Source organism: Gorilla gorilla, chromosome 13 (assembly GCF_029281585.2).
Source record: "Gorilla gorilla gorilla isolate KB3781 chromosome 13, NHGRI_mGorGor1-v2.1_pri, whole genome shotgun sequence".
Lineage (NCBI taxonomy): Eukaryota > Metazoa > Chordata > Mammalia > Primates > Hominidae > Gorilla > Gorilla gorilla.
The window spans coordinates 95,104,289-95,118,693 of NC_073237.2; the positions used below are offsets into that span (position 1 = coordinate 95,104,289).

The 14,405-nt window shown below is 49.8% G+C and overlaps 1 protein-coding gene across 8 annotated transcripts in view; it reads right to left on the reverse strand.

Moving 5' to 3' along the window:
- Positions 1 to 9,881, reverse strand: part of ANKS6 (ankyrin repeat and sterile alpha motif domain containing 6) — a 64,734-nt gene extending 54,853 nt beyond the window's left edge. For 5 of the 8 annotated variants that reach the window (XR_008668223.2, XM_031014558.3, XM_031014557.3 and 2 more), the window contains exons 1-2: positions 9,459 to 9,866; positions 3,475 to 3,977 (exon numbers count right to left, since the gene is read on the reverse strand). Coding sequence is in view for 7 of the 8 variants with exons in the window: in XM_031014558.3 (XP_030870418.3) it covers positions 3,475 to 3,977; positions 9,459 to 9,817 (862 nt within the window). In the remaining variant the exon portion in view is untranslated. Of the gene's footprint in view, positions 1 to 3,474; positions 3,978 to 4,853; positions 6,972 to 9,458 lie in introns of those variants that run through there. The other 3 variants (XM_019033676.4, XM_063696612.1, XM_063696613.1) reach the window with 3 other exon arrangements.
- Between the last annotated feature and the right edge of the window lie 4,524 nt (positions 9,882 to 14,405).

Genomic DNA, 14,405 nt, shown 5'->3' on the forward strand with positions numbered 1-14,405 from the left:
TGGGACACAGTATATCAATTTTGCCTGTGAAATACTATCAAGAAACAATTCTGCACCTGACTTTTAAAAAAAAAATGTCATGTTCTTTCAAGTATTCAAGAACCAACTTTGCTGTGGGGTGGGGTCTTCTCATGCCAAGACCTTTTCACAGAAAAGAGTGTCACCTGGTCTTAGTGTTGGCTGCTAAGCAACCATCTGACACAAGTTAATCACTGACAGCAGAGCCTGGCCCCAAGAGGCAGGGGCAGCTGTGTCCTGACACCCAGTGACTCTGGGCAGGTCCCTTCCTCGCTTTGGGCTTCAGTTTTCTTCGTCTATATCCAAGCAGTCCCAGGGACCCTGCCCCAACCCAAGGAAAAGAAATCAGCTCCAACTCCACACCACAACCTCAGTGGGGAGTCAGAGGTGTCGCAATGACAGTTACAGCATCAAAAGTACCCTGTCCTGCTGCTAATGAAAGGCAGAGACCAGGGGACCTCCAAGGCCTTGGTGGGGGCTGGATTTCCGGGCACTGCACAGTAAGAGCTGGGGCTCCTATTATTTATTTCATAATCTGTCATTATCAATAGCACAGCCTGCACCCTACCTGGGGCTCTTCCCAGGGATCCCCCAGGGCCAACACACTCCCTCAGGTCCTGCATGTCTGCTGCAGTCCCACCTTCTCAAGGTTGCCCAACCACTCCATTTGACACAGCAGCCTGCATTGTCCCAGCTTTGCCACACCCAACCTCTTTACACTGCCCTTTTTTTTTTTTTTAACCCTGTGGCACTTACCATCTATCCTACTATATATTTAATATGCTTATTTCCTACTGACTTCCTGTCTCCCCTTATCGAGGCCAAGGTCCTCAAGGTCAGGGATTTGGATCTCATTTGTTCATTGATGTATCCAAAGTGCCTAGAAAGATGCCTGATACATAGCAGGCCTCAGTACGTCTTTGTAAAGTATCGGAATGAATGTATCATCAATCAAAACATAATAGTTTCCATTTATTGGATGTCGTCTATGTGCCAGGGCACTGCGATGAAAATTTTACAGGCCTGATCTTACTATTCCTCACAAAAATCTCCCAAGAAAAGTGCCTTTATTATGACTATTTTATGAAAAAAGACACTGTAGTCCTGCAGGGCTAATTAAGATGACCAAGACCACCCAGGTACAGAGTGGGAGAACTGAGCCTCAGACCAGGTCTGCTCAATGGGAACATGACCCGATCCTGCTGGAAGACCCAAAGTTCGCTCCTGTCAAATAACGCCGACAACACTATGGGGTAATCCACTTCCCATGTGCTCCCTCTGGGCCAGGCATGATCTCACATGAACCCCACAGCAGCCCTGAGGCAGGTATCACTCCAGCACCCATTTGTGGAGAAGGAAATGGGAGCTTGGTGAACTGAGGCAGCTGGTTCAAGGTCCCTTGGCCAGCAGGGGCACAGCCAGCATCGAACCAAGTAGACAGTGACCTTGGCCACATCCACCAATGTGTCTGAGCCACTGCATCTTGGGGAAATGAGGGCATCACCATCCCATGATGCCAGGACAACCCCTAAAATGAGGCCTGTCAGAAGCTAAGCCCGAGGGCACTCCGTGAAGATTCAAGATGCAGAGGCTAAGGAAACCTGGGAAGGAGAACGCATGCACAACAGAAGAGCCACAGCTCGGCAGGCAAGGGCAGGTGCAAGTTATGGAGTGTTCACTTCTGAGCCTGAATTCCCTCCCCTGCAAAATGGGGGAATACCCTCCTCAGAGGGTCCCTGCGAGGGTGAGGGGAGATTCAGCATGGCAGGTGTGCTGGGCACGGCAGGGCCTGGGAAGGGCAGATCCTTTCCCCATCCCCGCCACAAACAACCCAAACCTTTAAAGGAGAGCAATGGCCTTGTGTCAAAAACAAAAACAAAACAAAACCCTGTCCTAGGAGACTGGGGCCGTAATTTCTAACAGCAAGCCTTTATGAGTCCCTAACACTCTACTGGGCTGAGTATCTCACACGCCAGAGGATAACCTGCCTTCTGCTCACCACCACCCCGTAGTAGTTGTCATTGTGTCCATTTCACAGATGAGGCAAAGGCTCAGAAGAGTCATGTGTTAAACCAGCTTCTAGAGCCCATGCAGGAGCTGCAGGTGGGAGAATCACCTCTAGGTGCTCTTCCCATGGAATCCTCACCTCCTGAGTGTCACTCACTCAGCTTCCAATGGGTGTGTGACCTTTGACCAGCTTTCTTCCCTCTCTGGGCCTCAGTTTCCCACCTGGACAAAGTAAGAGGTCTCTTGGCTTCAGGTAGTTCTTCCTAAACTTCTTTTTCCTTTTCATTTGAGCATCCTCTTCATTTTTGCCACCTCTCTGTCATTACAGGCTTTTAAAACATGTTTATTTCAGACTTGTTCTGATTGGATGCTGTATTTCTTTTTTTTTTTTTTGGAGAGTGTATTTCTAATAAGCATTTACCAAATTTTCAGCATCTCTTGATTGATGGGGCTATTCTATATTCTTTCAATGGTAACAAACTTAACACTTTCAGGTCTTTTTAGCCAATGTGCCTGAAGCTACTTTCTTCAGTGCTTGACCTCTCAGAGCTAGATGCTTATATACACTGCAGCCCACCTACTGTTACTCCCTGGCTGTGAGTCCTGCCATCGAAGTCAGGCCTTTTACATAGACAGAGGGTACCAAGGCTGTGTGTTGTGATCCTATTGCAAACCGTGCATTAAAGGTTTTGAAACGTGGTATGTCCTACGGCAGATTTGCTAAGGATTGTTTAGACAACTCTTTACATGCCAGAGAGATGGCAAGAAGTAAAAAAAAAAAAAAAAAAAAAAAAGATGCACTGCTAGATGTTTTTAAAAAAACTAATTTTCATCAATTTTACATGAACTAGTGTTTGAGAAATGATCAGGGCAGAGGAGGTCAGGCACACTATTGTAGAGCAAGGGCTGGCAAACTATAGCCCATGGCTCAAATATGTCCCACTGCTTGTTTTTGTAGTTATAATTTATTGGAACCTAGCCATACCTGACTCATTTACATATTATATGCATAGCCACACCCATTCATTTACTCATTACATATGTAAGGCTGCTTTCACTCTAGCAGAAGTGACTACTGTAGTTTTAACAGAGACTGTATGGTCCATACAGTCTATTTGGCCTTTTACAGAAAAAGTTTGCCAAACCTTGTTCTAGAAGGACCCCAGAACCACCTGCATCAGAATGACGTGCTTGGGGAGAGCAGCCTTGTTATAGAGGCTTCCAGGCTCTTGCCCAGGGCTACCAAATCACTCTGCAGAGAGTGGGCCCAGAACCTGCATGTCACAGGCAATCCCCCCGATACTTAAGCACACCACTTCCTCAGTCTCAGTGGTCTGCAGGGCTGGACTCTGAGTTCTGCGTGTCCTTCCAGTAGAGCAATCCTCAGCTTAAGCCACATAAACACAATTTGGGGTCCTCTGTGAAGCCACGGGGGGCATGCAGCCTGACCTGTTTTGGGCCTGACGGTGGTCAGCGGGTCCAGGTAGTCTACAAGGTCCCTGTGCTTGCAGTCCAGTGCAACCTCGAAGGCGGTCTTCTCCAGCACGCTGAGGTGGTCAGGGTTGGCGCCCTTCTCCACCAGCTGCTGGGCCACTCCAAGCCGCCCAGTGAGTGCGGCCAGCATCAGCGGGCTCCAGCCCACGGTCCGGGCTGTGTGGTTGGGGTCCGCGCCCCACTCCATCAGTAGACGCACCACGGCCTCGTGCCCGTGCTGGATGGCAGCCATCAGGGCCGTGATGTCCAAGGGCTCATCCCTGCTGCCGCCCAACCCCAGTTGCTCGCCTGAAGGGTGGTGATGGTCCACAAAGGCACCGGCTTCCAGGAGCAGCTTCACCACACCCAGGTGGCCGCCCCGAGAAGCCACAGTGAGCACACTGGCCCCCAGCCGGTTCTGGGCATTGACATCAGCCCCGTGATCCAACAGGAGGTGTGCCACACTCACATGCCCAAATCTGCCAGGAAGATGGAGAATTAGTGACACTGAACACACAGCACTCGGGGGCCAGCTTATGTCATCCTTAATTGGCATGACTTATTAGTCCTGACAGCTGCTCATGATAAGAGGTCTTATTCTGGTGCCAGGCACTGTGCCAGCCACATGGATGCAGATGCATCATCATGAAGGTGAGCAGCTGCCCTGCCTGGGTTCAAATCCAGCTCTCCCCACCACCAGCTGCATGACCTTTAGGAATAACTTTGATTTCTTTGTGCCTTCATTTCCTGATCTGCAAAATGGGGATATAACTGTACGTACTTCAAGGGTTGTTGGGGATTAAATGAGTTACATGTAAAGCACCTGGCTCTGTGCCTGGGCACAGGAAACATCACATCAATGTTAGCGATTGTTAGGTATTATAATTGTTCATCTTACGTTATTCAACGTGCCAAGGGTTACCCGGCTGGTAAGGGGCGGCATCAGGGTCAGGACAGGTCTGTGTGAATGCTGCTGCCCTTGCTTTTTCTCTTACACCATGCTGCCTCCTACATTTCAGACAGTCGATTTTATTCTGCTTTATAGCCTGGGAATCTGTCTCTCTGCCTGTGCTCTAATTTCCCCACAGGCAGAGCCCATGTCTGATTCATTTCTACCCTCCCCATCCCCAAAAGCACACACCCCATGCCAAGAGGTGTGGCAAGGTTGTGGTCAGTAGATAGGCTGGGCATTGCGGCCTGGAGGCCTGCTGCCACCTGCTGGCAGGAATGTTTGTTGCAGGCGGCTGAGGATCCAGCCTAGGCCAGATCTTCCTCAATGAAGTCACTGCTGGGACCCTGAAGAGAAAGATCTGCACCCACCAACTTCCTAATACCAGGAGAAGGAAAACAGGTACCTCTTCCCAGCAAAATCTCTTCCTTCTTTTAACACCAGAGGGCAGAAAAGTTCTGTTTTGTGGTGTCTCTGGTGGGCTCGGAGCTGTGTATCTCCAAGCTGGAAGCGGCCCTGGACTAACAAGAAAACAATGACAAGACAGGGGCTGTCTACTCCAGGTTTTCGAGACCACAAAGCCACTGTCATGTCTGCATCTGTGAAGCAGCTTTCTGGGTTTCTCGATGCTCAGCCCTCCTTCCCGGGAGCCAGTTTTGCACCTCATCTAAACCCAAGACCTCCCTCCTCCTGGCGGCTGGCGGCCGGGCCAGGGCTGAACTCTGTCTGAGGCTCTGGCTGAATACCTTCTGGGATGTGAACCTGAACAGCATGGGGCTCCTCAGCCGCGGAGCAAGAGCCTGGTGACACAGCTCCATCAGCTGCAGGGGGCTGGGCCTCTTGACCTCCACTCCCAGAGCGGAAAAGGACAAGGCAAACTGAAACCAACTCAATGCAGAAAGCTGCACCCCAATGTCTCCCCGCCTCCAGTCTCGTTCCCTCCTGCCCATCCTCCATGCGACTCCCAAATGATATTCTCCAAACCCAAATCTGTCACTCCCCAGCTTCTGACTGCCGAAGACCTGACTGCTTTGCTAACCTCACTTCCTCCTGCTCCCAAACCACACCTTCCCGCCTTCCCCACACCTTCACCATCCTGACCCCACCAGAGGACTCTCCTGTCCTCATCTACTCAGCACACCCCCCACCGTGTCCTGCTTCAGGAGTCAGATCTCACCCACTCTGAGCAGCTTCCAGACCACCCCTCACCAGGCTAGGTCAGTGCCCCTCTTCTGAGCACCTAATTCCACGGGCTCGCCTCTGGCTGCACGTGAGCGCTCTTTCCCTAATTGTCTCTCCTATTCAGTGGCAGGCTCTCCAAGGACAGGACAGGGTTCCACGCATATTGTTTCCCCAGCCCCTACCATAGTGGCTGATCCACATCGGAGCTCAGTAAATTTTGTCAAACAAGCTGAGTAAATGAATGCATAAATGGCATAACCACATAGAGGAAGGTCCAGAGGCGAGCAGTGGAAATCACTGAAGAACTGGTGTAACCTCCACTGTAGTAGAGATTTCTAAAAGATTACACTATTTAGTTATCGAGCATGAGATAAAATCTAGCATAATCCCTAACAGCAGATTACAAGGTGCGTCACATTTTTATCTCATTTGATCTTAATAAACCCCGAGATAAACTCACAGATTAGGAAACTGAAGATTACAGTGGAAAGCAATTAATCTAAAGCCTCTCAATTTGAACGTGATAGAGTCAAAAGTTGCACCTGGACTCAAAATCGAAGCTCCAGTATAACCAACTTTTAAGGAGGAAGAAAAGGGGCGAATTAGAGCAGAAATAGTGAAATTTGGAATGTTTTCTGAATTAGTGAGTAGCCTAAGAGAGCACTCAACTATGCTGAAAATATAAAAGGATCCAAGCAAGGCTGAGATAATGTTGTGGATGCTAAGTTTCTAATAGGTAACTACCGGAGATGGGCATGCTAGGGGCTTTCTGAACAGGTGCTGTGATTACTGATGAATTTCAGCAATTAACACCTGTGTTTAAAGAGCTGGCACATATTTTCCCCTCTCAAAGCACTGGACTGCGAGTCCAGCTCTGCCCCACTGGCAGGCAGGAAATGAAGGGTAGGGAAGGAAGGTAAACACTATGCAACCCTGTCCCTTGGAGAGAAGTCTCTGGCAAATTTGGCAAGCCGCTTCCAGGCACCAACACCAAGAGGGAAACTATCAGTTACAGGACTCATGGCTGGGAGCACAGGCTCTGGAGCCACCTCCCTAGGCGTGAATCTGACTCGCTCACTTGGTAGCTATGTGACTTGAGCAAGTTATTTAACTTCTCTGTTCCTCAATTCCTCATTTATGAAATGAGGATGACAATAGTACCTCCTTCCTAAGGTTTTGTATGGATTGAATGAGTTAATTCACTTAAAGCGCTTAGCACAGTGCTTGACAGAAAGTCAGTGCTCAATAAAGGTTACTTGTTTTTTGTTTTGTTTTGTTTTTTTGAGATGGAGTCTCGCTCTGTCGCCAGGCTGGAGTGCAGTGGCACGATCTCAGCTCACTGCAACCTCCGCCTCCCGGGTTCAAGCGATTCTCCTGCCTCAGCCTCCTGAGTAGCTGGGACTACACGTGCGTGCTACCATGCCTGTGCCACCACACCCAGCTAATTTTTGTATTTTTAGTAGAGACGGGGTTTCACTATGTTGGCCAGGCTGGTCTCGATCTCCTGACCTCCTGATCTGCCCGCCTTGGCCTCCCAAAGTGCTGGGATTACAGGCGTGAGCCACCGCACCTGGCCAAAGGTTACCTATTATTTTAAGAACAGGAAAAAACATGCCCCAGCGCGGTGGCTCACGCCTGTAATCGCAGCACTTTGGGAGGCTGAGGTGGGCGTTTCACGAAATCAGGAGATTGAGACCAGCCTGGCCAACATAGTGAAACCCCGTCTCTACTAAATATACAAAAAGTAGCTGGGCGTGGTGGCACGTGCCTGTAATCCCAGCTACTCTGGAGGCTGAGGCAGGAGAATCGCTTGAACCCAGGAGGCGGAGGTTGCAGTGAGTCGAGATTACGCCACTGCACTCCAGCCTGGTGACAGAGCGAGACTCCGTCTCAAAAAAAAAAAAAAAAAAAAGAATGGGAAAAAACACTAAGGTCACCATTTCTAATACTAAAACACCCACAAAAGACCAAAGGCACAGGGTGTCTAAAAGTCTAGCCTGATCCACACAGAGAGCTGGGACGATAAATAGATGCTCGCTCAGACCCAGCGTGGTGGCTGCCAGGGGTGTGGTTTTGAGCAGGATTCTGGGGGCGTATCCAGATCCAAGGAAGAAGAGCACAAGGCTGGAAGGTGTCAGCACATGGGCCATTCATTTGCCTACCCCGATGTGAGGGACAGACACACTGTACATCCTTCTGGAAGTCTTCCATATATACTACTCCTCAACTTGACCTTTTGTTATGAATTACGCAGCAGAAAGCTGGAGCACAACTCAACACAGGCAGAGATGCTACCTGAATATAGAGTCGGTGTCACACCAACGGAGGAACAGCACATTTTAAAATACCCAGGCTCAAGACTATCCTGCAGAACTTGGTTAAAACTGATGATCAGGGGTCTCTGAGACACTCTGAGGCATGTCAGTGCTGTAGTCACAAACCTCACTCAGTAAATTCCTCAGGGGGCTCACTAGGGCCCCTCTGCACGCACTTGGTGGATTGCAGAGATGAGACACACATAACACATCAGTGGCTCCCAAACCTACCTACAAGAGAATCACTGGGGAGCCTCTTCTCACACAGAGTCCCTGTCTCTTACTCCCCTCACTGCCCTGGGCCTTCTAAATCACAATCTCCAGAAAAGGAACTCAGGAATCTGCACTTAGACAAGCATCCCGGTGATTCTGATGTGTGGCCAGGTTTGGGTACTGAGGAAGCCAATCAGCATTAACATGGTGTGATGGATGCTACCACAGAGGCCTTTCTGCTGCGGAGGGACCAGAGAACAGGGAGATATCATGGCAGGCTTCACAGAAGCCAGATCTCTAGATGCCATCCTTGCTGTCTCTCTTAACCCCTCCCCAAGGGCCAGTCGTCAACTCCTGCTGATCTACTCTCTGAATATATCACAAATTCATCTGGGTGCCCTCCCTCCGCTGTCTCCATTCTGGTCTAGGCCACCATCACCTCTCACTCAGACTGCAGCAAACCACCTAACCAGCCTTTTTGACTCTAGCTTACCCTAGAGTATCTAATCTATTCTCACACTTCAAGGAAAGTAATTTTTCCAAAACGTAACTCTCATCCTGTCACTCACTCTGCCTAGAACCTTCCATGACTCCCTAGCACCCTAGGATAGCTAGCTTTTCTCAGCTCCCACACTCCCCCAACTCCCTGGCATCTGCCTTCTCTCCAGGGAGGACTAGTACATCATTCTACCAGTCCTACCAGCTCGTGCACCCAAGCCTTTGCATGGGCCTCCCATCATGCCTTCCCACATCCCACTTGTAATGTCCTGGCTAATTCTCAGGTATCTGCAGGTCTCCACGTGGATATAAACATCATTTCTACCAGAAACCTTCCCCCACGTCTCCAAAATGGGTCACTTGCCCCACAGCTACTCAAACCTTTCCGGTCAAGCTCGTTCCTTTGCCTGGCCTGCCCACCAATGCCCTGGGTGGGGACTCCGCCTGGGTCTCGCAGCACCCTCAACGCCAAGCCAGGAAGGGAAGGCAGGGCTTCTGAGGAAACTCTTACTGCAATAAGAAATGAATTAAATCTCTAAGGTTCTAAGTCTCTACAATTCTATTCGCTGTCTCCAGATTCTATTCTGAAAGGCCAAAATTTCTAAGAATCTGATTTTATGTTAATTCAAAAGAGTTTCCACGTCTATGCTCAAAGTTTACAAAAGACTACTCAAAGTTTACCATTCCAACTCTAAGGAGTCCTTAACTCTTCACCTCCCGGGGCATCCGGCCGCCGGGGATCGCGTCTCGGGCCAGCGCCGGGCACCACTCTGGTCCCGGGCCCCCGGGCCCCGCCGCCTCACCTGGCCGCCTGCATGAGCGCGCTCCAGCCGTAGTGGTTGCGGCTGTTGACCGAGGCACCGCGGCGCAGCAGGAAGCGCACCAGCGGTTCGTGGCCCCCGGCCGCGGCGAACTGCAGTGCGGTGTTGCCCGCCTCGTCCGAGCAGTCCACGGGCACCGGAGCCCCGACTGCCCCCGCCGCTGCGGCCCCGGGCCCGGCCACCTCGGCCCCCGCCGGCTCCGCGCCCGCCTCCGGCTCTGCGCCGTGCTCGGCTGGCTCCGCCGCCCCCGGCTCCAGCAGCCGCCGCGCCGTCTCCGTGTCGCCCTGGTCACACGCGCGCAGCAGCAGCTGGAAGGCCGGGGGCAGCCCGCCCTCGCCCATCGCCGCCGCCACGCGCGGCCCGCACCCGTCCGCCCCGCCGGCCGCGTCGGCTCCGCCCCCGGATACCGCCCGCAGGCGCCCCCTTCCGGCCACCCGCCCGCGCCGCGCGCCTACTGTGTGCCGGGAGCGCGCCGGGGCTAGGGCCGCGCGCCTGCTGTGTGCCGGGAGCGCGCTAGGGCCGGGGCTGCGCACCTCCAGTGCCGTATTCGGGAGTCCAGGGACGCTTAGAGGAGCGCCCGCCGCAGACCCGCGTGTCCCCTTTTGCCTCTTCGGCGCCCTCTCGCCGCCCTGTCCCGGGGCTCCAGAAACTTCCTGTCAGGGCAGAGGTGGGAGCGGCCACACCATCCCCTCTTCACGCTGTGGCCAGGGCCCTGGGCCCGGGTCTGAGTCCGCAGCTGCGTGGGCCTTGACTTTACTAGCGGGCTCCGCTGACCCCACCCCAGCCCCTGGCACTGAACCTGCCCTTCTAGAATAAGGAAGCGGCTGAATTAAGGAACGAACGGATTGTTTCCTCACAGTGTCCTGCGGTGCCCTTAATGTCGCTCCTTCATCTGGGCCAGGCTGCTGGGGCTAAAAGGGCCTCCTGTTCTCTCTCTCTCCCCCACCTTTTATTTCAACTATTATTATAGATTAAAGGGTACAGGTTTGTTACATGGGTAAATTGTTACATGGGTAAATTGTGCGACGCTGAAGCTTGTGGTCCCAACGATCCCGTCACCCAGGCAGTAAGCATAATACCCACCAAGAGGTTCTTCAGCCCAGAGTCCCCTCCATCCCTCCCTGGCCTAGCGATCCCCAGCGTTTGTTGTTCCCATCTTTGTGTCCATGTGTACTCAATGTTTAGCTCCCACTTATAAGTGAGAACATGCAGTATTTGGTTTTCTGTTCTTTTTAGGTCGCTTAGGATAATGGCCTCCAGCTTTATCCATGTTGCTGCAAAGGACATGATTTCGTTCATTCTTATGGCTGCATAGTATTCCGTAGTATTCCATCATATTCTATCGTGTATATGCACCCCATTTCTTTCATTCCTTCCCTCTCTTCCCTCCCTCCCTCCCTATCCCCCTTCCTCCCTCCCTCCCTCCCTCCCTTTCTCTCTCTCTCTCTCTCTCTCTTTTGACAGGGTCTTGCTCTGTCATCCAGGCTGGAGTGCAATGGTGCAATCTCTACTCACCACAACCTCTGCCTCCCAGGCTCAAGCAATCCTCCCACCTCAGCCTCCCGAGTAGCTAGGACTGCAGGCAAGTGCCACCACACCCGGCTAATTTTTTGTATTTTTGGTTGAGACAGGGTTTTACCATGTTGCCCAGCTGGTCTCAAACTCCTGAGCTCAAGTGATTCACCTGCTGTGGCCTCCCAAAGTGCCAGGATTACAGGTGTGAGCCATCACATCTGGCTCTGTACCACATGTTCTTTATCCAATCTACTGTCGATGGGCACTTAGGTTGATTCCATACCCTTGCTATTGTAAACGGCACTGCAATGAATATACAGGTGTCTTTTTGATAGAATGAATTATTTTCCTTTGGGTATATACCTGGTAGTAGGATTGCTGGGTCAAATAGTTCTATTTTAAGTTCTTTGAGAAATCTCCAAACTGCTTTCCACAGTGGCTGAACTAGTTTGCATTCCCACCAACAGTGTATTTTCTCCACAGCCTTAGCAGCACCTATTGTTTTTTGACTTTTTAATAATTGACATTCTGACTGGTGTAGATGGTATCTCATTGTGGTTTTGATTTGCATTTCTCTGATGATTAATGACGTTGCGCATTTTTTCATATGTTTGTTGGCTGCCTGTATGTCTTCTTTTGAGAAGTGTCTGTTCATGCCCTTTGCAGAGTCACAACGAAAAAAGAAAACTTCAGGCCAATATTCCTGAAAAACATAGCTGCAAAAATCCTCAATGAAATACTACAAACAGAATCCAGCAGCACATCAAAAAGTCAATTCACCATGATCAAGTAGGCTTTATTTCTGGGATGCAAGGTTGGCTCAACATGCGCAAATCAATACATGTGATTCACCATATAAACAGAATCAAAAACAAAAACCATATAATCATCTCAATAGATGCAGAAAAGGCCTTCAATAAAATCCAACATCCCTTTATAATAAAAATCCTCAAAACAGATTAGGCATTGAAGGAACATACCTCAAAATAATAACAGCCATCTATGACAAACCCATAGCCAACATCATATTAAACAGGCAAAAGCTGGAACCATTCCCCTTGAGAACTGGAAGAAGACTCTCACCACTCCTATTCAACATAGTACTGGAAGTCCTAGCCAGACAACCAGGTAAGAGAAAGAAATAAAAGACATTCAAATAGGAAAATAAAAAGTCGAACGCTCTCTCTTTGTGGAGAGTATGAATCTATACATAGAAAACCCTACAGAGTTTGCCAAAAGGCTCCTGGAAATGATAAACAAATTCAGTAAAGTTTCAGGACAGAAAATCAATGTATAAACAGCAATAGCATTTTGATATGCCAATAACATTCTAGCTGAGAACAAAATTAAGAACACAACCTCATTTACAATGGTCACAAAGAAAATGAAATACCTTCTCTCTCTTTATCAGCGGTCCTTGAAGTGTGTCCCACAAAGCAGTAGCACCATCACCAGCTGCAACACTGTTACAAATGCAGATTTTTCTGGCCCTACCCCAGATCTACTGAATCAGAAATTCTGGGTGTGGGTTCAGCAACCTATATTTTAACAAGCCCTCTGGGTGATTCTGATGCATGCTAAAGTTGGAGACCCACGTTTGATCTTCATTGCACGCCTGCCATCCACCGGGGAGGGCCCAGATGATCATCCCTAGGTTGCAGAGGAGAAAACCGAGGCACAAAGAGGTTGTGTCTTGCCAAAGACTCCACAACTATTCTGCAGGAGAGCTGTGAGTAGGACTCAGGTCTTCTGACATCGAGTCCAACTCTCTTTCCATTTTCAACAAATATGTATTGAGTGCCTGCCATTTCCAGACACTGTTCTAGGTGCTGGAAAAGCTGCAGGATTTAGTACAAGGTTCTTCTGTAGCTCACAGATCCATGAGAGCCTGAGAACCAGTTCTGGAAGCCCCAAAGCCAGGAACAATGACCCAAATCTTATGCCGCAGCTGCACCCTGTAGGAAGATGGGGTTGGTTCAGGCCCTTTTTGGTGTTCCTGGCTTCAGATTCAGAGGCTGAGGTGACAGTGCCTGACTGGCCCAACTTGGGTCATGTGCTGATATAATAGCGGGAGGTAGTTTCTGCTTCAGAAGGTAGGGCACTCCCAAATGTAGGAAGGGGGTTCAGATGCTGGGCAGTCAAAAAGGATAACAAGTGTTTGCTATGAAATATTCCCTCTGGACACCCTTTTTCTTTTGGGAAGCCTTTCTTCCCTACTCACAGTCTGTGTTCTTCAGTGGTTAGCACATATCCTGATTGGCTTCAGCCCAGGACTTTTTTTTTTTTTGAGACGGAGTCCCACTCTCTCTCCCAGGCTGGGGTTCAGCGGCACAATTGCACCCCGCAAACTGCAACCTCTGTCTCCTGGGTTCAAGTGATTCTCTGCCTTAGCCTCCCGAGTAGCTGGGATTACAGGCACCCACCACCATGCCTGGCTAATTTTTGTATTTTTAGTAGGGACGGGGTTTCACCACGTTGTCCAGGCTGGCCTCAAACTCCTGACCTCAAGTGATCTTCCTCCCTCAGCCTCCCAAAGTGCTGGGATTACAGGCATGAGCCACTGTGCCCAGCCCAGCCCAGGATTTTTGCTAAAGCAATTGAGAATGAGGCCCGCTCTGCTGAGGTTGCCAGCTATCAGGATGTCAGCCAAACTGGTGCTCACTTTGCCACCACTTGAAGACAGCCTGCCTAAGAGTGAAGTCACCACAAAAGAAAGCAAAACCAAGTGATAGAAAGAGACTAAGTTAGAAAATCCCTCCCCACATTCTTTTTGGTGAGGTTTATTTTGAGCAGCATTGTTGTCACTTGCATTCCAAGCCTTAACAAATGGATAATTTACTTTTTTTGTAAATGAATGGGTTCATACTACGCATGCTATTCTTGAATCTTGCTTTTTTTTTTTCTTTTCCCATTAACAAATGTCTTGGGCACCTTTCCATGTAGGTAAATACAGACTGCTGCATTTTAAAAAAATGATTGCGGCCTGGCGATGTGGCTCATACCTGTAATCAATCCTAGCACTTTGGGAGGCTGAGGCAGTCGGATTGCCTGAGCTCAGGAGTTCGAAACCAGCCTGGGCAACACGGTGAAACCCTGTCCCTACTAAAAATACAAAAAAATTAGCCAGGCATGGTGGCATGTGCCTGTAGTCCCAGCTACTTGGGAGGCTGAGGCAGAAGAATTGCTTGAACCTGGGAGGTGGAGGTTGCGGTGAGCCAAGATCGCACCACTGCACTCCAGCCTGAGCGACAGAGCGAGACTCCATCTCCAAAAAAATTTAAATAAATAAATAAATAAATAAATGATCGCATGAAATACCATTCAGCAGACGTACCATAATTTATTTAATCATTTAATTTATTTATTTCTATTTTATATTTTTTGAAATGGAGTCTCACTCTGTCATCCAGGCTA